The following is a 22,123-nucleotide window of genomic DNA, read 5'->3' on the forward strand; positions in this document are numbered from 1 at the left end:
AAGGTGGTCTGGCAGGCTGAATACAAGCAGCAAAGGGCCAGTCCCCGAGTCCCATATGCACGTGGGAGCTCGCAAAGAACATGGTGGGAGACTCGTTCATCTGTCATGTCAGTTTTATCCATTTTTCCAAAACTTGACACACACCTTGACTTCAGGATTTTGCTGCAGTTTGAGGGAAGGTTGACATGTGTGTGGTATTAACATTATTGTTCTTTTATGATTTTTTGGTTTGCATATCTTTAATATCTGAGATATAACATAGTATAGTGATTAAGTACCTGGGCTTTAAAAAAGATAGGTGTGGAATCAAATCACAGGGCCATTGATTATGAACCGTGTGACTTTGGGCTTGCTACGTGAGCTCTCTGGGCCTCAGTTTCTTCATTGCTGGACCTGTCTCTAATAAAGATTAGGTATAACATTTGCATAGTAAACGTATGCATATAAGCATTAACTAAGTGCTTGGGACCTAGTAAATGCTTAATAAATGGTATTTCATCATCATCATTATCTGTACAATACTGACACAATGGTATATAAGATCTGCTCCATCAAAAATATGGCTGTTATCTTTTTTTCCTTCCCATTTCTCATTTTCTCCCCTTTTACTCCCCCTTACTCTATTACTTACAATCACACAAATTCACTTCCACCGAGACTTAATAATGGGGTTGTATAGCATTGATTGAAGCCTTACCATGCATGGGAGACTTTGCTAAACGCTTCACATGCTTCATATAGTTTAATCCTCATTACAAATGCAGCAGGAGTCTCTACTGAAATTCCCATTTTACAGATGACACTCAATGAGGCTGAGTAATTTGCCTAAAGTGATACAACTAGTAAGTGGTTAATACTGCACACCAGCAGTGTGACTTAAAGCTTTTACTTGCAGACTCTATTCTGCCTTGGGATTTTAGAGCTGGAAGAATTATCAGAGAGCAGACAATTCAGTCTTGCCTTTCTGTCTCCGGGAGACAAATGCCCAGAGGGAGCTATTGGGGTTGTTCATTGCTTGGTGGCAGAACTCCTGACTCTAGGATTCCATCTCACTGCTTCTATCTTTGTGTAGCAGCATATGCAATAAAAATAACCGAGGGATCTTGCCCCAGTAATTCACTGTCCAGAACTGGTCCCAGGCACCCACAACCCTAGACTGCCACCTGACTTGATGTTCTGCAGTTATTCCCACTGAGGTGAATAATTTCTACCTAAGGATATTTGAGGTCCTGTGGCTGTGCTGCAGATGTTGTGGTACATTTTCTACTTTCTCATCACATTTTGTTTAGGTGCAAATGTGAAGTAGCTTGTTCAAGATAAAGGGGTCATAGGGGCCAGGAGAAGGGTAATGGGCTGAAAGATACTAGCATTTGTTTGCCACTAACTATTGATGTAAACTTGAAAGCTCCTTATTCTCAGCCTCAGTTTCTCCATCTAGGAACTGTAGGTGTTGGATGAGATCACTCTTTCCAAATTTCAGTCATTTATACATCAAGTTTATAGTTTTGCCATATCCAGGTACCTCTGTATCATTATTTACTTATTTTTCTTTGGCTCAACTTCAAATCAACTTAGCTTTTTACGCTAAACAATGCTATCTAAAAGCAGAGGTTTTGAATATGATTAATCTTTTTTTCTGAAACACATTAAAATAAATACTTAACTATTACAAGATGTTTGTGTGCTGCTGAAAACCATTTCTAGGGCCACCAAAGTAATCTCTCATAGCATGGTGGGGAAATGCTGGACTAGTGAATCTTACTAGCCTTATGAGTGTAAAGACAATTTAGGGTTCAGGGAACTTTAGCGGAGGGTTAAGCTAGATGGTCAGGATCTCATTCTTGCCAGTCCTGTGGACGTTTGGAAAGTCCTTCTCTCTGCCTTTGACAGCAGTCTCTGTCCCACTCAGGCAGCCATCCAGAAAGCTTTGAAGTCAGAGGAACCCTCCCTGGCTCTCAGGCTCTACGAGGAAGCCGGTGATGTGTTCTTCAATGGGACCCGCCACAGGCATCGTGCGGTGGAGTATTACCGAGTAAGTTGTGGGCTGCACAGTCAGCAGTATCCCTAGCTAGGTTCTGGCACAAACATGGGCAGGGCCACTTGGAGTTCCCCTGGCGTCCCATTCCCCTGTCTTGCTGGTATTTCTTTGTCTTCCCTTCCTCATCCAATGCCCACAGGCTCTCCCTGTCTTCAGTCTAGCAGGCTCTCAAAGAAGGAGCTGATAAAGTCTGTCATTCTCAGGCTTGATAAATAAAGTATCTTTCCTGACAGAATATATCATAATAATTACAACTTTTGGGTGCATAGTACTTTACAGTTGGTAGCACACTTTTATGTTGACCAGAATGTTCCTATGTACATGGTATGGTGGGAGATGATTGGTCCATGGGTGAGCACTTGCTTTACTATGTTTTCATTAAGTATGCATTAGAATATATTTAAAAAATTAAAGATGTATAATACCAGTTCATCAAACCTATGCTATCACAGATATTATTGCAAAGAATGAGGCAAGAAATAGAAGACAGTTGATTTAAGAAATAATACTAATTAAATAAATGTCCAGATGTTAAGCAGATATGTGAAGAATCATAATTGTTCGTCACTGACTGAAGTTTGGGAAAACTCATTATCTTATTTGATCTTAATATTTCACTTATTCAGATACTTATTCATTCGCTTGTTCAATTGTTTATTCAGTCATCAAACATTCATCAAGACCCAGTATGTGCCAGGCACTGAGCTAGGGGTGAATAAGAAACATGTCCCTGACTATTGAGGTGCTCTTGGTCATATGCATTTTATAGATGAGAAAACTAAGGCTCAGAGAGATGAAGTGACCTGCCCAAAGTTCTATCATAATAAAAATAATAGAAATGGGGCTTCCCTGGTGGCGCAGTGGTTGAGAGTCCGCCTGCCGATGCAGGGGACACGGGTTTGTGCCCCGGTCTGGGAAGATCCCACATGCCGCGGAGCGGCTGGGCCCGTGAGCCATGGCCACTGAGCCTGTGCGTCCGGAGCCTGTGCTCCGCAATGGGAGAGGCCACAACAGTGAGAGGCCCGCATACCGCAAAAAAAATAAAAAATAAAAAAAATAATAGAAATGACTATTTACTGGGGACTCTCAGACACTATGCACATACTCCACGTATGTACTTTGTAGATTAGCACTGTGGGCGCTAAGGGAACGTGTAGCTGGCGGGTGAGTAACTTCTCATGTGACCTTGAGGAAAGTCATCATCCCTTTCCTGCTGTCAGTTTCATGGAGCCTGATGACCTCTAGTTCTTCCACCTCTGAGGTCCGGGCAGAGCAACCAAGAGCAAGGACCAGGAGGCCGAGTTGAGAAAAGCCATGCATGGAAGGTGCCATCTCCCCCTTGGGTTTAGTCATTGCCATCCCTCAACCCCTGGCAGTAGGATGCAGTACCGCCTCCTAGAGTATGGTATGTGCCAATGATTCTCAGCTAGACTAAGGTTCCTTGTGCCTCTGTTCTCAGGCTGGGGCTGTTCCCTTAGCAAGGAGGATGAAGGCAGTGAAAACCGAGCTCCGGATTTTCAACAAGCTGACAGAGCTGCAGATCAGCCTGGAAGGCTATGAGAAGGCTTTGGAATTTGCCACCTTGGCGGCCAGACTCAGCACAGTCGCAGGTTGGTGGTCCTAATTGTCCAGGGTATTGAATGGGAGGGGGTAACACTCCCTAAGGAGGGACAACAAAGTTGTAAGCGCATAGGCTCTGGAGTCAGACTCCGTGGGTTCAAATTCCAGGTCGAAGTGTCAGGGAGCCCCCAGTTAAGCAAGCCACTTAACATCTATAAACCTCAAGTTTGTCATTGGCAAATGAGGATTAAAAATGGCACCCACAGCATGCAGTTGTTATGAAGACCGATGATAATACAGGTAAAACCCATAGCACAGTGCTTGGTACATAATAAGTCCTTGATAAGTGTTACCTGTGCACACTAATTATTATATTATAGTTGGTATTATTGGTATTATTCTGAGTCCAGGGTAAATGGTATTTTATCCTATGCACAGGCAATGCCCCATTACAAAAGCACTGTGCCTTAACTTTTTAATTAGTTAATTATTAGTCAAGTACACATTTTCTTATGGAATTGAAATGTAAATGAAGGTCAGATTCCTGTTAACCTAACTCCCTCAGTAGCTGAAATACTTGCATTTACAACAAAAGCTAATGAGAAACAATGTAAGTCATTAAAACAGAAAAAAAAGAGGCAGAATGAAAAAAGATAAACTCATCTTGAATGTTGGTGCTTGAGGAAAAGCAGGTTTTATTAGAGGAGGATTGATTAGATGTAAAGGCAAATGGAGTCTTCTGTGATAATTCTAGAAGGGACCTCTGGGCATTCTCAAGGGCATGAGATGTGGATGGTACTGGACTTCATTGTATTTAATTGCACTTCAGGGCTCTCTCTCTTTTCCTACCTCTCCCTTTACTGCAGAAAACCTTATTTGTGCAACTGTCTGCTAATCTCAGGAAGACCTTGGGGGCCCAGGCAGCTCCCTCTGGAGCATTCTTTGTCCTTCCTTGGACAGAAGCTGAAAGGAGGCTATATTCACCATTTCACGTGATTCCCTGTGACTGGACTTTTCCATATCAGAGAGTTGGATTTTCTCTTTTAGCTTTGGCTTTTGGCTCTTTGAAGCCTAAAAGTGATGTTTTTAGATTGCATCAAATAGCCACCTTGCAAATACTCCAAAAACACAATTGGAAGCATTTGTTCTCTTTAAATGCTACTTTGTGTTAAAAGAGTTAGTTATTGAAACAAGAAATCCACCCAAAACCAGAACAAGTCAAAGATCCCTTAGACACCAAGATTCTAAAGCATGAGTTAAAAGTGAATGGGTCTCTGTAGCTTATTTGAAACTGAAAGCTGGTGAAGGGTAGAGGGTGACTAGGGGCTGCTGATGACAGCCCCAGAGAACTCTGAAGAGAGGGACTTTCATGTGGAGAAAACATTTGTTATATGAAGTTATTCATTGTCAGAAATTCTTAGCTACTCCATCGAGCTAGTCTTGTCACCATTCCCATCACAGAGATTTGGAAATAATTATTTCCCAGAATTCTGAGTTACAGTGACATCCACAATGAGAAAATGTTCCTCAGGAATTGTCCCAGAAAACCTTGGCCAGAACACATACTCCACTTAGTCACTCTCACAGATCCCTGTGTTTTCTTTTGTAGCACTTATCACAGGTGTAATCTTACCTTTGTGGGATTATTTAAGGAAAGTCTGTGTCCTGTGAGACAGTAAGCCTCATGTGGGCAGGACTTCTGCTTTGTTTGCTATGTCCCAAGCTCCGTCCCTGATACCTAGTAGATCTTCAAAGAATTGTACAGAGTGAATGAGTGAACTAATGATGCAAAGTGTTGGCTTCAGGATATCTCTCTCAGTCTTCCAATTTCTAGGAGATCAGAGGCAGGAGCTGGTGGCCTTCCACCGTCTGGCGACTGTGTACTATTCCCTGCACATGTATGAGATGGCTGAGGACTGCTACCTGAAGACTCTGTCGCTCTGTCCACCCTGGTTGCAGAGCCCCAAGGAGGGCTTATACTATGCCAAGGTGTATTATCGCCTGGGCCAACTCACCTTCTACCAGCTGAAGGTAAGAGCCAGGCTTCCAAGGTCATCTGAGAGCTACTGTCCAACTATATTCTTTCCTCACCCTGAGCCTTCAGGGTAAAGTTGAGAGGGGTAAGATGGGGAGTGTTGTCTCATAGGGTGGGGAGTGGCTCCTCTGGGAACGCAATGACTCTTTTCACTTAGCCCCCTTGGAGACCTCAAAGAGGCTCCCATCTCTGCTGAGGAGACAGGCCCTAGTTCTTCTCTTTCCTTGCCCTGCTGTGACTTCTGGGCCCACTTCATCTGTCAGGCACTATGGGAACATTGGTCTAGTGCCTGTGAGCTCCTCTAGGACCTATGAAAATATATGAGACCCAAAACAATGCATGAGACTCCCAAACAAAAGACCTATAAGCTCCAAAATTAAAATCGAAATTAATTCTTAACTGTATGTCTAAAAATGTTATAGATTAATTAGTCAATTGCAACTCACTTCTTATAAAGTTGTATAAACTATTTTAGGAGAAATCTAGGTACGTGTTAACATGTTTGAGATAATAACATGCAGGGTCTTAGAATGTAAGTAAGCCTAGGTCCTAAGAAGACCATAGCCCTGACTCTCCTGTTTGCTCTGCTGGAGTTGAATCCAGAACTTCTTATTTTTCCAGCCACTTCTAGAACTGTGTGTGTGGTCTGTAATTCTCAGTTACAATTCTGGCCCTTGAACCTTGTCCCTGGGCACTGGCTGCCCTTACCAGAGGTCTCTGTCTGCTCCAGCACAATGCTTAATCTCTTCATACAGTGGCTTCTGAGTCACTCCTGTGTTTGGCCCCCAGGGGACCCTTAGGGCAGCTCTGTTGTCTTTTTCTTATTTGCCAGAGTGTTTCTGGCCTAAATTTATTATTGACTGATGAAGGTTAACGGGAACCAGTCATCCCTTTTTGAGTCTCACCGGAGGAACCACCTGTTCTGCATCCCAACCATTAGGGAGGGACGATGGGGTAGTGAAGGACTCCCCCACAGTGAGCTTGCCTTTGTCCCACAGCTCCCAGGAAGTGGGACAATGTATGTGTGATCTGATTGCATCAACCGAGGGCTCTAGGGATTTCAAGGGAAAGAGCTCAACTCAAAGTAGCTTAAGCAAAGCAGGAGATTTTATTGGCTCAAGGAACGAGGAAGTTCAGGTATAAGTTTAATTTCAGGTAGTTCTGGATGCTGGTACTCAAATGTCATCATGGATTTCCCCACCTCTCTCTGTATCTCTTGGCTCTGAATGTTTCTGCTTCTCTCTGTTTCTTGGCCTCTTCTCCTCTAGTTATTGACAGGCTCAAGCACCCATCTAAAAGGGTGAGCAACCATTTTCTCACTTCAAAGGTCCCAGAGAGTGACTTGGGACAGGTCAGCTTGAGTCATTTTCACATACCTGAAGCTCTGTGCCCAGGGTGATGCTGCTTCATGATTGTCTGAGCTTGGGTAAGGTGCCATTCCTGTGCCTGAGGAGGAGGGCCGCCAGGGTTAGCACTGTCACAGAACTGCAGTGGAGTTGGTGGGAGGAATTCCCCCAAGGAGCCAGGAGAAGAGGGTGGGAAATGATGTCAGGCAGACAAAAGCCAGTGTTCTTAGTTTTTCCTGCACTGCCTCTTAGCCTTTCCTGGAAATGTCTGCTAATGCTATCTCTTCTCTGCCCCCATGCTGGGGGTTAGGATGCCCACGATGCCACTGAATACTTCCGGCTGGCCCTGGCTGCAGCAGTCCTGCTGGGTGACGAGGAGCTGCAGGACATCATTAGGACCAGGCTGGACCACATCTGCCAGAGCCCCCTCTGGCATAGCAGCCCCTCTGGGCGCTCCTCAGAGAGGGCGCGGTGGCTGAGTGGTGGGGGCCTGGCCCTCTGAGGACAGCTGTCCCATCTCTGACCAGTTGCATGGTCAGAAGCTACCTCTCTGCTCTAGGCTGTTAATCTGGGGGCAGGGTTCAAGTCATCACCTGGCCCAGCCTCTCATCTCAGAATGGGAAGAGCATAGTCCAGAGGGAGAGGGCTCATTCCAGGTCACACAAGGCATGGACGGTGAAGCAGGGATTAGGGGTCCTGGCTTTGTGTCTAGAACCTTTCCAGTAGACTGTGGCCCTTCCACACATACAGACCCTGAAATGCGCTTTCTAGACACACAGTTCTAGAGAAAATGAGACCCCTGCCCCTAGAAAAGCTGTCTCCTTCCCTCAGGGAAGAAATCAGGCATTGCACTGGAGAGAAGACCAGCCCATTGGACTTTGTTCCCTTCACTGACTTTTCTCAGGGAAAGACCCCTCCCCTTGCCAGCAGAGAAACTAGTCACTTGTTTTTTTTCTCTATTCAACGAGAGGGGGTGCCACTCCTCCTGTCACGGGGACTGGCAGGAGGGAATTCACCATGCTATCAGCTCAAAAGACACAGCCTGAGCATGGCCAGGTGGAATGCACAGGAGGTGAGGTCTGATGTGGAGGCACCATCTCCATCCTGCCCTGAGGCTCTGCTCCCTTATAACCTCCCATAAACCCAGGAGAAGGCTCCCAAGCGTCAAAGCCTAAAAATTGAGCACTAAGGAAGTTATGACGTAAATTACATGTAAATAGTGTATATTATTAAATATTGCTCATTTACATTTATTGACACATTTGTCTCCTTAATAAGAGGGAAGATGAAAACTAGTTATTTTTGCATATTTTATTAATTATCTATGAGTCACTAGGTCCGGCCCACACAGATAGCGAGGGAATTACCAAGGGTGTGGATGCCAGGAGGTGGGGAGAAGCTGCCTACCACAGTATATGAGTCCCTTGATGACGGAATCAGGAATTTGCTAAGGCAGTGAGCTCCAAGTATGGTCCACTGACTGGCTGGGCCAGCAACATAAGCGTCACCTCTGAGATTGTTTGAAATGCGAATTTCAGGCTCCACCTAAGACCTCTGAAGCACAGTCTCTGGGGCCAAGGATCCCTGGCTTTACCCTGTTTTCCAGGTGATTCTATTGCACACTGAAGCACAAGAAGCACTCCTCTGGAACCATAGTTCTCAGAGAATGTGAAAAGGAATCACCCGGGGAACTTGCAGAAAATGAACTTTCTGGTTCTTACCCCAATAATTCTGATTCAGTAGACCTGGGAGACACCCCAGGAACATGCATTATTAACGAGCATCTCGAATGACCCTGATGCTGGTGGTTCACTCTTGCTCGGAAATGTGGACACATGTAAGAGCTAGCTATAGGGATCGCCATCTGACCCCCAACAGCTTAGATTTACTGTTAAGACCCTCTGCCTTTACTTTCTAGCTCCTTGGAGCAACCAGATGATTGGTGGTGTGGTGGTGTGGGATGGGGGTGGTGAGCTGAGTCAATAGTGCACCTTCTAGTCACCAATGCTGTGTACATATTGGTACATCTTATTTTCTCTTAGGAGCTTGGTTGGTTGTTAAAATGCTCTCTACTCTAGAGTATTCTTCACCAGAAAGGAAATGAAGTGACTTAGTCCACTACCACGTAAGATAGATGTGGTTTTGCTCCCACCACAAACCATAAAATCCCCAAGGGAGGGATGTTGAAGATGAGTCTAACCGCCCATGCAGAGTTCTTTCAACAACACTCCTGGGAGACCGATGGGGCACAGGCATGCCAGAATGGTTAACGAATCTCGTGCTTGCAGAAGGCTTGCTTGGCTCTGGGACCCATGCCATGAACCATTCCCCATTTGTCTCAGGTTACAGACCCTCTCTCTTTTTGCGACTGACCTATTACTCTCCTCTGGCCAGATGCCAATTTCTGTCCCTCTGATAGTGTGGTTCCTATAACTGGTATTGGCTGGTGGGTGGAGAGCAAAGAGGGTCATTACCATACTTAATGAGATTTAATGTTTTACTTTAACATTACATTAAGATTTTTCTTCTCCCCATCAGCTACATCTTACTGTTGGCTCACATTGAGCTTATCATTTGAAGTCTCTTCTCACGTGAGTTTCTGTTTGGCCAGATACTTCTCAATTTTTACAAGTATACATATATATATATATACATAAATACATATACACACATAAATACCTACACACACGTATATATACATGTATGTAGCTATACATGTATATATATACATAAATACACATAAATACCTACACACACATATATCTATACGTGTATATATATTTAGGTGAAGGGCATTATATCTACCCATTTTATACTTCATTGGGAAATTTGGTTAAACTTTTCTGATTCTGTGTAGTTTTTAAACTTGAATTATAGTTGATTTACAATGTTGTGTTAATTTCTGCTGTACAGCAAAGTGATTCAGTTACACATACATATTCTTTTAAAAACTTTTCCATTATGGTTTATCACAGGATATTGAATACAGTTCCCTGTGCTGCACAGTAGTACCTTGTTGTTTATCCATTCTGTATATAGTGGTTTGCTTCTGCTAACTCCAAACTCTCAATACACCCCTCTCCGAACCCCTCCGCCTTGGCAACCACAAGTCTGTTCTCTATGTCTCTGAGTCTGTTTCTGTTTTCTAGGTAGGTTCATTTGTGTCATATTTTAGATTCCACATATAAGCGATGATATCATATATTTGTCTTTCTCTGAGTCCATCCATGTTGCTGCAAATGACATTATTTCATTCCTTTTTATGGCTGAGTAGTATTCCATTGTGTATATATACCACATCTTCTTTATCCATTCATCTGTTGCTGCACATTTAAGTTGTTTCCATGTCTTGGCTATTGTGAATAGTGCTGCTATGAACATAGGGGTGCAGGTATCTTTTTGAATTGCAGTTTTGTTTCGATGTATGCCCAAGAATGGGATTGCTGGATCATACAGGAACTCTATTTTTAGTTTTTTAAGGAACCTCCATACTGTTTTCCATGGTAGCTACACCAACTTACATTCCCACCAATGGTGTAGGAGGGTTCCCTTTTCTCCACACCCTCTCTAGCATTTGTTATTTGTAGACTTTTTAATGATGGCCATTCTGCCTGGTATGAGGTGGTACCTCATTGTAGTTTTGATTTGCATTTCTCTAATAATTAGCTATGATGAGCATCTTTTCAGGTGCCTCTTGGCACCTGTATGTCTTCTTTGGAAAAATGTCTATTTAGGTCTTCTGCCCATTTTTCGATTGAGTTGGCTGTTTTTTTGTTGTTGAGTTGTATGAGCTATTTGTATATTTTGGAAATTAAGCCCTTGTCAGTCACATCATTTGAAAATACTTTCTCCCAGTCTGTAGGTTGTTTTTTGTTTTCTTTCTCATTGCCTTTGCTGTACAAAAGCTTGTCAGTTTGATTAGGTCACATTTTGTTTACTTTTGCTTTTATTTCTGTTGCCTTGGGAGACTGACTGAGAAAACATTGGTACGATTTATGTCAGAGAATGTTTTGCCTATGTTTTCTTCTGGGAGTTTTATGGTGTCATGTCTTATATTTAAGTCTTTAAGGCATTTTGAGTTTATTTTTATGTATGGTGTGAAGGTGTGTTCTAACTTCATTGATTTCCATGCAGCTGTCCAACTTTCCCAACACCACTTACTGAAGAGACTGTATTTTTTTCTATTGTATATTTTTGCCTCCTTTGTAAAAGATTAATTGACTGTAGGTGTGTGGGTTTATTTCTGGGCTGTCTATTCTGTTCCATTGATCCGTGTCTGTTTTCGTGCCAGTACCACACTGTTTCGATTACTGTAGCTTTCTAGTATTGCCTGAAGTCTGGGAGGATGATGTCTCCTGCTTTTGTTCTTTTTCCTCAGGATTGCTTTGGCAATTCTGGGTCCTTTATGGTTCCATATAAATTTTAGGATCGTTTGTTCTAGTTATGTGAAAAATGTCATGGGTAAACTGATAGGGATCTCATGAAATCTGTAGGTTGCTTTGGGTAGTATGGCCATTTTAACAATATTAATTCTTCCAATCCAAGAGCGTGGGATATCTTTCCATTTCTTTGTGATTCTGTGCACTTTGGTAAATCTGGTAAATTTGCCCTTAACCAGGTCAGTTATAAAAATGTTCAGCACATTTCCAAAGACAAGGATAAGGCTATTTTTTAAAATGAGAAAAACATTGTGTTGTATCATTGAAATGACTACATCCTGTATGCAAATTACTCTGCTGAAATATTCCTTAAAAGTGTCTGAAAATTCTGTTTTAAAAATGTGGTGAGGGCTTCCCTGGTGGCGCAGTGGTTGAGAGTCTGCCTGCCAATGCAGGGGACACGGGTTCGTGCCCCGGTCCAGGAAGATCCCACATGCCGCGGAGCGGCTGGGCCCGTGAGCCATGGCCGCTGAGCCTGCGCATCCGGAGCCTGTGCTCCGCAATGGGAGAGACCACAGCAGTGAGAGGCCCGCGTACCGCAAAAAAAAAAAAAAAAAAAAAAAAAATGTGGTGAACTGTTCCTCCTGGAATCATGTTGATGTTGTTTTTCATGATCCGCAGAGAGTGAGTGAAGTGGTGTTTGGGCCTGGTTTCTATTTAAACAGGTTTTATTATTCATAGGTTGTAGCCAAAGATGAATCAGTTACCCTCTTTTATCCTAATCCTCCCCCAAAACTTAGTGGCCTGCCTGGCTTCTGGCTCCTTGCATCTAATCTAAATAAAGAACAAGGAGGGAATTACAACATTGTGGAAAACCTGTAACATGTTTTATCAGCTTTCAGTTACATTACTTCCCTATTCAACTGAGCTAATGCTTTGAAATCTAATATTGCTTTTATCCTTTTCTTATTTGCTTTTGCATTATTTAAGATGTCTTTATATTGTGTGTGTGTTTGCTTGTGCTTTGTAAGTAAAATGTAACTTTTTTTTTAACATCTTTATTGGAGTATAATTGCTTTACAGTGTTGTGTTAGTTTCTGCTGTATAACAAAGTGAATCAGCTATACGTATACATATATCCCCATATCCCCTCTTTCTTGCATCTCCCCCCCACCCTCCTTATCCCACCCCTCTAGGTGGTTGCAAAGCACTGAGCTGATCTCCCTGTGCCATGCAGCTGCTTCCCACTAGCTATCTATTTTACATTTGGTAGTGTATATATGTCAATGCTACTCTCTCGCTTCGTCCCAGCTTACCCTTCCCCCTCCCCGTGTCCTCAAGTCCGTTCTCTATGTCTGCGTCTTTATTCCTGTCCTGCCCCTAGGTTCATCAGAACCTTTTCTTTTTTTTAGATTCCATATATATGTGTTAGCATACAGTATTTGTTTTTCTCTTTCTGACTTACTTCGCTCTGTATGACAGACTCTAAGTCTATCCACCCCACTACAAATAACTCAGTTCCGTTTCTTTTTATGGCTGAGTAATATTCCATTGTGTATATGTGCCACATCTTCTTTATCCATTCATCTGTTGATGGACACTTAGGTTGCTTCCATGTCCTGGCTATTGTAAATAGAGCTGCAATGAACATTGTGGTACATGACTCTTTTTGAATTATGGTTTTCTCAGGGTATATGCCCAGTAGTGGGATTGCTGGGTCAAATGGTAGTTCTATTTTTAGTTTTGTAAGGAACCTCCATACTGTTCTCCATAGTGGCCGTATCAACTTACATTCCCACCAACAGTGCAAGAGGGTTCCCTTTTCTCCACACCCTCTCCAGCATTTATTGTTTGTAGATTTTTTGATGATGGACATTCTGACCAGTGTGAGGTGATACCTCATTGTAGTTTTGATTTGCATTTCTCTAATGATTAGCGATGTTGAGAATCTTTCATGTGTTTGTTGACAATCTGTATATCTTCCTTGGAGAAATGTCTATTTAGGTCTTCTGCCCATTTTTGGATTGGGTTGTTTGTTTTTTTGATATTGAGCTGAATGTAACTCTTTTGACAGAAGTTTATCTGGGGAAAGAAGTATATAGGGGTGGACGGTTTCAGAAATGAAGGGAGAAACAGTTCACCACGGGGTGGGAAGACCTGGATCTTGGTCTTGAATTTGACATTGAATTATGATGTGACCCTTGGGCATGTCGCTTAACCTCTATAAACTTCAGATCTCTGATCTCTAATATAAAAAGTATGACCTCCTGTAGGTTCCTTTTCAGAAATTTCCAAGCTGGTTATTTCCAAGCCATATGAACAGGAAGAGAGACTTGTATCTGGAAGATGAAATCATGTTTTTATGGCCCAGTTTTTTTCTCTTCTCTTTTACAGGTGAGTAAACTGAAAAACAGAAAAGTAATTTTCTCCCTGCCATACAGGTAGTTGTGGCAAAGACAGCAGTACCCTGGGTCCAAGGACTTAGCTGCACAAATGATTCCTTCTGGGCGATTCTCACAGTTTTATGCATGCGTGCATACGTGCACATTTGTGTGCACGTATGTGCACATGCATATGCACACTTGCATTTATCACCATATGTGCCATGAAAAACCACTTACCAATTGTTTTCTAAATTGATTTACTTCCTTTAATCAATTTTATAAAGGATGACTGGTCTATGCAGAAGAAAAACATATTGCTTTCTAAAAAAAGAATTACATAAATAAAAACAAAAATAGTGAAAACAAACAATGCACTAAATTCAAGCTAGATCCTGTTGCTTATGGCAAGTGCCCAGCCTAGGCTTGATCTGGCATTATTTGAAAATAAAGAGATTAACATTTGGCACGGAGTGTTGAAGACAAACTAACACAGTTCTCCTTGAGCAATCAGGGAAACAGAGCAAGCAGTGCAAACGACTGACCTCCTCACAGTGGGAGTCAGTGCTATTCAATGCCATGTCTGGCTGCACACTTCCCACTTCAGGGAAGCTGGGACTCAGTTGTATAAGAGGGAAGGGGCAGATATGAATATGATCCAGGATGGGAAGCACTGTGATGGGAGCTAATTACAAGGTGCAATGAGAATTCAGGGGAGAGGATTTAACCCAAGCATGGGAGCAAGAGTATCAGGGAGGGCTCCCTGGAGGAAGTGACATCTAAACTGAATCCTGAGAGAGAGAGATATCTACTTAATTCTACATGCAGCCTGGGTGGGGTTCACAGACAGGGTATGTGTCAAGAAAGGTCCAGAGGGTGGAGAGGGTCTGGTGTTTTCTGAGAACAGCAATGAGTTGAACAAAGCTGGAGCACAGTCGGGGCGGTAAGGAAGGGAAGTGAGAGAAGACTCCGGAGAGGGGAGCTGGAGACAGATCCTGAGTGTGAGGGTGAGCCACGAAAAGTTCTAAGCAGGTGAGAGAGCCATGCTCAGATTTGTGCTTTGGAAAGATGAATCTGGAAGCAGCCTGAGAACAGATTACAGAGCAGCAGGAGGGAAGGTGGGAGACCCATTAGCTGGATATTGCAACAACACACTCCAGCTTTTATTTGGATTTCACCAGTTTTTCCCCTCAAGTCCTTTTTGTGATCCAGGGTCCAGGGTACCACATTGCATTTAGCTGTCGCGTTTCCCTAGTCATCTCTGACCTGTGATAGTCTCTCAGTCTTTCCTTGTTTTTCATGATCTTGACCTCCTTCCCTTTTGATAATTGCTCCCATTGGGATGTGTGGACAAGGGGAAGGGAAGAAGGAAAAATTAAAGAGGATGAGTCGTGCACTCACCAAGGTAACAGTTCCTAGTGGGGGCAAGGGAGTCAGGCATACGTGGGTTAGAATCTGTCTCTTACTAGCTGTGTGACCTTCAGCAAATTAATTAACTTCTCTGAGCCCAGTGTTGTAAGAATTGTATCAGCACACGTAAAAGTACTGAACACACTCAATGCCTGGCACATAGTGTAAACACTAGGTGACCTGATAGATTTGTTTACCTTCTTTATTTCATAGATGAGGAAATGGCTGAGGCACATCTATCTTTGGGAGCAGGGCTTTACCTAAGGAAGAAAGAAGCTTGATCCAAGACTTAAGACAAATGAGGCTATTTTTAAAGCAAATTAATAAAATGGTTTATGTTCTAAAAAATGCCTACTATGACCCAACCATTAGTTTATTTATTTTAAAGTTAAGATTTACTCTTTTCTATACTAGGTTTTATTTGCCACGTTGCAATTCAGTCATATTTTGTTTCTTTCTTGGTGTAAGTCCTGAAATTCGGAAGTGCAGCCAGACTTAGAGCAGTGGCTGGGAATGCTGTCCTGCATTCAAGGGCACCTGGGTCTGAAGTTGGCTGAGTGACTGGGCAAGTTACTCTATACTCTTCAGTCTCAATTTTAACTCTGCTTCGAGTTTTACTTGAGACCTCAAGTATGGATGACTAGGTATGAGCCCTCAATTCATGGTAGCTCTGATACTGAAGCAGGACTAAGTAGATTCTTAGTAAGTGTATCTGGTTCTGGGCTCCATATCTTAAGACAGGGGTGTGTGTTAGGGTTGCTGGTCTCTTGGGACCTTTACCTCTTGGTGAGACCTCTTGGTGGAGGCCTATCTCTTGGATGGGACAGCACATCTTTCCAAGTCTGTACTCCTCTGGTCCCCCAGCCCTAGTCAGTTATTTTAGAACTCAGGGGCATTAGAGGATGGAGGCTGCTGGCTGTCCCAGCTCTGAGAACATGCAGTCGGTTCACCTTCCTCCAAGGGGTGTAGTCTGCTCAGTGAAGCAGAGACATGTGGCTGCTTAGGGGCTGGGGAGGCTCTGCCCAGCTGTGATGTGTGATAGGGCAGAGGTGAGACCAAGGATAACTCAGTCACGGGGCTGCTCAGCTTTGTTTTCGGGAGAGACTGTGGAGGCAGGTGGGAGGGGAGGACACTGTGCTTTCAGAATTATTTTAAAGGTGAGAACGCTGGCTGCCACTTCTAGTGCTGCCTTGGACTCATTGCGCAGGGCATCAGGATAGCTCAAGGGGTGCATTCCCCCCCAGGTAAGCTTCCAGACAGGGTATGGGAGTGGATGGCTGAGGTCTTCCTTCTCCATGAGAAATCAAGAGTTCCAGCAGGGGGCAGTAATGTCTCTCCTAAGTAGTATATCATTACCAAAGTGTGTTCAGGAGCTCTGGATCAGCCTACCGCAATGCCTTTCAAATTTTTTGTTTGTTTGTTTGGTTTGGTTTTTACTATGACACACAGTAAGAAATACCTTTTACATTGTATCTCAGTATACATATGCACAAATATACCTATAGTATCTGTTTGACAAAACACCATTTTGTGCTTACACCATGAAATGCACTTTGATCTATTCTATTCGTTTTTAAAAACATTCTATTCTAATTAAAAAATATCCAGCTTATGACCTGCTAAATTGATTTCTAGATTCACTAATCTGCAGTTTGAAAAGCACTGACCTGGAGGGCTCTGGCTTTTGTTCTTTCATATATATCATTTGATGGGACAACTTTATTGAGACCAGAAAATGTGTACATATCAAAACAAAAATAATGGTTGAGATTTCTGAATGAACGTTATGCACTAGCCCCTATGCAAAACCTTTTTGAGAACTCTCTCATGTAATCCAACAACATTTTGAGGAAGATACTATTGTTTTTATCTCCACTGAGGTTTAGAAAATGGAAATGGCTTGCTTAAGTCCACAGTTAGTAAGTGGTCGAGGTGAGAGTTGAAGTCATGTCTCCCTGATGCTGGAACTAGTGTGCGAACCCGTTACATTATACTGTGCGTCTCTATCAGTTGACACATCACTGGGACATGTACCATCACTAATGTGATCATGAATAGAAACAAGGTTAAAACTTGTTTCAGCAGCCTGGAATGCTAGGCTGAAATCAATATGGTGATTCTGGTGAGTCAAAAAATTAATTACTCTAGAACAGGATTGGAGAGAACTGATTTTCTAGGAGATCTTGAAAAAATATGAAGGTTATCACTGACCACAGACAAATAAGTCCAGAAGAAATGATAAACCATCTTTCCCAAATGGAAAATGAAAGGAGGAATAGAAAGTTTATAATGTCACAATGGTGATAGATCAGAACAAATTATAAATTAGATTTTAAAGATTCCAGGTGAGGAGTGGGGCGAATTTGCAAGAGACCCCTAAGCCAATAGTAGAAGACTGTGGATACCTGAGCAAGTGAGGCAGCCAGGTGAACGGAGTTTTGTGCGGCTTGAATGGCAGCAGCAGAAGGGAGGTCACAGATGTGAGAGAATTACCTACTTTCGATATCATGGGAAAGCTGGTGGGGATACCATCATCCTCCAAATGTGTCTTGTGAAACAAATAACCAGGGAGAAGCCCATGCTCATGTTGAGATGTTTTAATTCTTATGCATAAACTGTGTTAGGAACAGGTTTTTTAACTGACTCACAATGTTTAGGAATGCTTATCTATTTTCTTAAGCTTCTATTTTATTTTTATTTGGGATTGCAAATTTTTGCCTATGCAAATTTTACCTATTGCAAATTCTTTATCTCTGGAAAGAATTTTTAAGTAGGTGATCTCTTCTGTCTTTGATTCTAACATTTTAGATGTAGACTGTGATATTTAAACCTAATGTATATGACTCTCAACTACTTTACCTTTCTTTCATGGGCCAAATATTATGTGTGAAGCTGACATTTTTGTTCTTGAACTTTCTTGTAAATTGAGAACTTTGATGTTTGTTCATCTGGGGATATATTGGACATCTGCTTCATAGAAATGCTCATAGGAATGCCCCTGACGTCTGCACATTGCCCCAGACAGCAGTGACACTACTTACTTCTGCTTTCCTCCCCAGGGCAACTGCCAAGGGCCAGGCTGAAATAACAGCTGCCTGGTGATCCCGGTGACCAAACAGCTAATTTTTCATGAGATAAACAAAACAGACTTGTCTGTCCTAGAACATGTAGCTTTCAAACTCTGGTGGGTGGAGGGAAGGATAGCCAAACAGATGACTTGGAGGATCTGCATTTTTGGTTGTTTTAAAATCCTAAGGGATTATTTAGATTTATAATCTGACCCTCTTCCAAGTCCTGTGGCATTCCTTTGTTTTCTTTCCAGTTAAAGTCTGTGTCTCCCTTTCTTTCTTCTTCTATCCTTAGATTAGACTCTCCCTCTTTCATGTGCTGTAGATCCCTGTACTTTTGCATCAGGGCACTTATCACAGTTTATAATTATACTGTCTGTTTGGCTTTTTTAAAAAATCCCTGTGCACCACCTAGATTGGAAGCTCCATGAGAGCAGGGACCTTGCCTGTGTCACTCACCTCTATATTCCCAGAGTTGTTACCGGTGTCTGACGCATGGTAGAAGCTCAGTAAAGGTTTGATGAATGGGTCAAAAAGAAAAAATGAATGAATGAAACTTTTGATTCAGGTTGTGACCACTTCTCATCACTTATGAGAGGGAGAAAGTATTAAGACCATAATCTACCTGCTTTTGGCTCATGAGAGACATAGGGAATTAGGTGATAAGGCCGCTCACACTCATAGCAGGTGCTTAGTAAAAGTTTATTGAGAATAATAAGCATAATTTTCATTTGTTGAGGATGAATTGCTATAGATGTGCTGGTCTCTTCCTAATTTTCACTGAAGTACCAATTACAATAAGGGATAATCACAGTCTTTTGCTGAGTCCCTGCCCTGTGCTAGGCATGGTGCTAAGTAATACACCTATAGTATTTGACTTGATCCTCCTAATGACCCTACAAAGAACGTGTTATTAACCCCACTTTCCAGATGAAAGAATCTAGGCTCAAAGTAGTTAAGACACTTGTAGAGATTCAAAATCAGTTCTATCTGATCTGAAAATCAGTGCTTTCAATAACTATGTAATTCTGGTTTCACATTTTCTTTTTAGAACTTAGGATCTTGAAGAGAACAATTTTCCTTGTGAACATTTGATGGTTCCCCTTTGTCTTAAGGAGGGGAATGACCAGGAAACTCGGTATATACAAGCATTAATCCACCAAGCATTACAAGAAATCCCTTCAGTCCTGAAAGTTCTTTGGAAGTAAGGGTGCCAGGGGACAGGTGATAATTTTAGGATATTTTGGGACCTGAGTGGGCAGAGTGTTTTTTCAGAATCCCAAGGCTCCTTCCTTGGTGAGTCATAAGTTGAGGCTGTGGTGAGATGTAGGACAAAAGACCCAGTCCCTGCCTTTGAGTATCTGTTGGTCTTGTTGGGCGAGACTGGATATGCATATGAGAAGCTCTAGGAAGGACAGTCTGAGTCAGGGATAGCTCCTGTGGGACAATGGAAACAGAGCCATCCATCTATCTATCCATGCAACCAACCAACCAACCAACCAACCATCCAATATTCAACACCTCTTATGTGCTAGGTTCACGCTCCAGTGAGCAAGGTAATCATGGTCCATGACCTCAAGGAGCCTGTGGGCTCTTGGGTGGGCCAGGGTCCCAGATGTGTGGTCCCATTATATCACTGACTCCTCTTAATGGTCTCACCCCACCCAGGAAATAACTGCATAGTATAATTGTTCATATAGAACACATGAGGAAACAAGTTCAGGAAGGTTAAGTAAGAAATTAACTCTTACTCAAAGTCCTGCAGGTGGAAAGTGGCATAAGGATACCAATCTAAGCCTCATCTGTACTGCAAGTATTGCATAAAACTGTTTGCTAAATTTCATGGAACTTCAGCTAGATTGATCCTGTTCACCTGAACATCCTGCCCAGGATGAATGGTGGTACCATTGAACAATTCCACTGCTTATCAAATGTGTGATCTCAGAGAAGCTTTGAAGCTCTTGGTAAAATGAAGGTGATAATAGTACTTCTCTTGTGGGATTCTTGTGAGGATTAAGTGAGTTAATATATGTAGATGTTTAGACTAGTGCCTGGCACATGTTATATAAGTGGTGGCTATGATGTGGTTCTCTTGACAGGTATTTGAGAAGAGTATTTGTTTGTGTGAAGAAGATAATGAATTCAGCTTGGAACATGTAGAGCAAACACTTAGAGTTTGCATCCAGCTGGGTGTGAAACCAGTTTAATGTCCATATTGTCCACTTGATGTTATGCGCCATGAGGTCAGAGATTGTCTGGGTCACCCCTGTACCCACAGCACGAGAACAGTGCCTGACACACAGAAGGTACTTGATATTGATTTATTGGATAAATGAATGAATGAATATGTGAATGCATGGTAGGCATTATTTAGGATATAAGTTATACATGGATAAAATAATGAAATAAATAAGTACCCCCTCTGTCCCCCGGCATGAAGGACACCAGCAGATATGAGATAGAGAGGTATGTGAGTGAGTGTGGGCTTCCTGCAGAGACTCCAAATGATGTATGGCCTCCAGGATGAAGTAGGGTCATTCTCTTTCCAGTTCTTACATGAGCTGTCATTCCAGGGCCCTGAGATGTCCTGGGGCAGGGCTTGCCCTGGAGTTCTCTGCCAGCCAAACTATGTTGCCAATCCTCATGGAAGTAAAGGATCTTTCTTCCTGTCCTTTGACTTCAAACTGGGGTCAAAGGCCTTAGGCTGGTGTAAAAATAAATAAAGGCCCTGAATAGACGAAGGCCATTCTGTAGACAGGCCTCACTGTAAACACTGGCCTTCCCTTCCTCTAGCCTGAAGCTTCCAGGTACTTCCCTGGGCCCATCATGACCTCACTTGACCTAACGGCCTGGTGGCTGCAGCAGGTCCTGGTGGTCTTGTGGTAAGAGAATGAGGGGCTTCTGAGGGAAGTCAGAGGTAAGTGACAACTCTGAAAATGTGTGTATATGCATACTCAAGGTTATGATACATTTTACTTTTATAAAGGATGTACAGTACCCAATTTACAAATAATAAAATATAAATGCTTTTATTGTAAATTTCACATAGCCAGTTGATTCTCAGAAAATGCATTCGTTGATTTATTCAGAACTCTTGTATCTAGAGTCAACCAAGGTTGCAATTGGATAACAAGAACAGTTTTGACATGAATGTTCATTGAGATTTTCATTAACAAGTTAAGACGAAAGTGAAACAACAAAGAGGTTGGAAATCACTCATTTGTCAATAGTGTGAATGACTTTTTTCCTGAATTCGAAAGAATATTGCCTCAGTTTTTTGTGCTCATCACCATGGAACAGATATAGACTTGACAGCTTTAAGTATAATCTGCATTATTAGCATAGCTTTCTTTCTTTTTTTTTTTTTTTTTTGCGGTACACGGGCCTCTCACTGTTGTGGCCTCTCCCGTTGCGGAGCACAGGTTCCGGACGCGCAGGCTCAGCGGCCATGGCTCACAGGCCCAGCTGCTCCGCGGCATGTGGAATCTTCCCAGACCGGGGCACGAACCCGTGTCCCCTGCATCGGCAGGCGGACTCTCAACCACTGCACCACCAGGGAAGCCCCAGCATTGCTTTCTTAAATCTAGACAATCAACAGATCCATAAATTAAGTCTTGATTTGTAGCATTTTCAAATTTCTGTGATATAAATACTCCTACCTTGGCTGATTTCAAGCTGCTAATGTGATGTTGCTGAATATGGGGCTGGGGAAGATGTGCACACCACCATATAGTATCTACCATACACATATGATAGGTGTGAACAGCCTTAGTAGCAAATTCTACTAAACTAATTAGGAAGTGATGAGTTTTGAGTATTTATTACCCTTTTTAAGGTGATATATTTGATCATAAGTTTATATTCTTTATATAATTTAACTTTTAATAAAGGCTGTGTCTAACAACC

General features: G+C 42.5%; 1 protein-coding gene across 2 annotated transcripts in view; it reads left to right on the top strand.

Moving 5' to 3' along the window:
• Positions 1–8,169, top strand: part of SH3TC2 (SH3 domain and tetratricopeptide repeats 2) — a 63,449-nt gene extending 55,280 nt beyond the window's left edge. The window contains exons 14-17 of one of the 2 annotated variants that reach the window (XM_060006854.1): positions 1,910–2,032; positions 3,498–3,648; positions 5,433–5,629; positions 7,290–8,169. In XM_060006854.1, coding sequence (XP_059862837.1) covers positions 1,910–2,032; positions 3,498–3,648; positions 5,433–5,629; positions 7,290–7,481 — 663 coding nt within the window. In that variant the 3' untranslated portion in view covers positions 7,482–8,169. The remainder of the gene's footprint in view (positions 1–1,909; positions 2,033–3,497; positions 3,649–5,432; positions 5,630–7,289) is intronic. The other variant, XM_060006853.1, reaches the window with a different exon arrangement.
• The last annotated feature ends 13,954 nt before the right edge of the window (positions 8,170–22,123 follow it).

Source organism: Delphinus delphis, chromosome 3 (assembly GCF_949987515.2).
Source record: "Delphinus delphis chromosome 3, mDelDel1.2, whole genome shotgun sequence".
Lineage (NCBI taxonomy): Eukaryota > Metazoa > Chordata > Mammalia > Artiodactyla > Delphinidae > Delphinus > Delphinus delphis.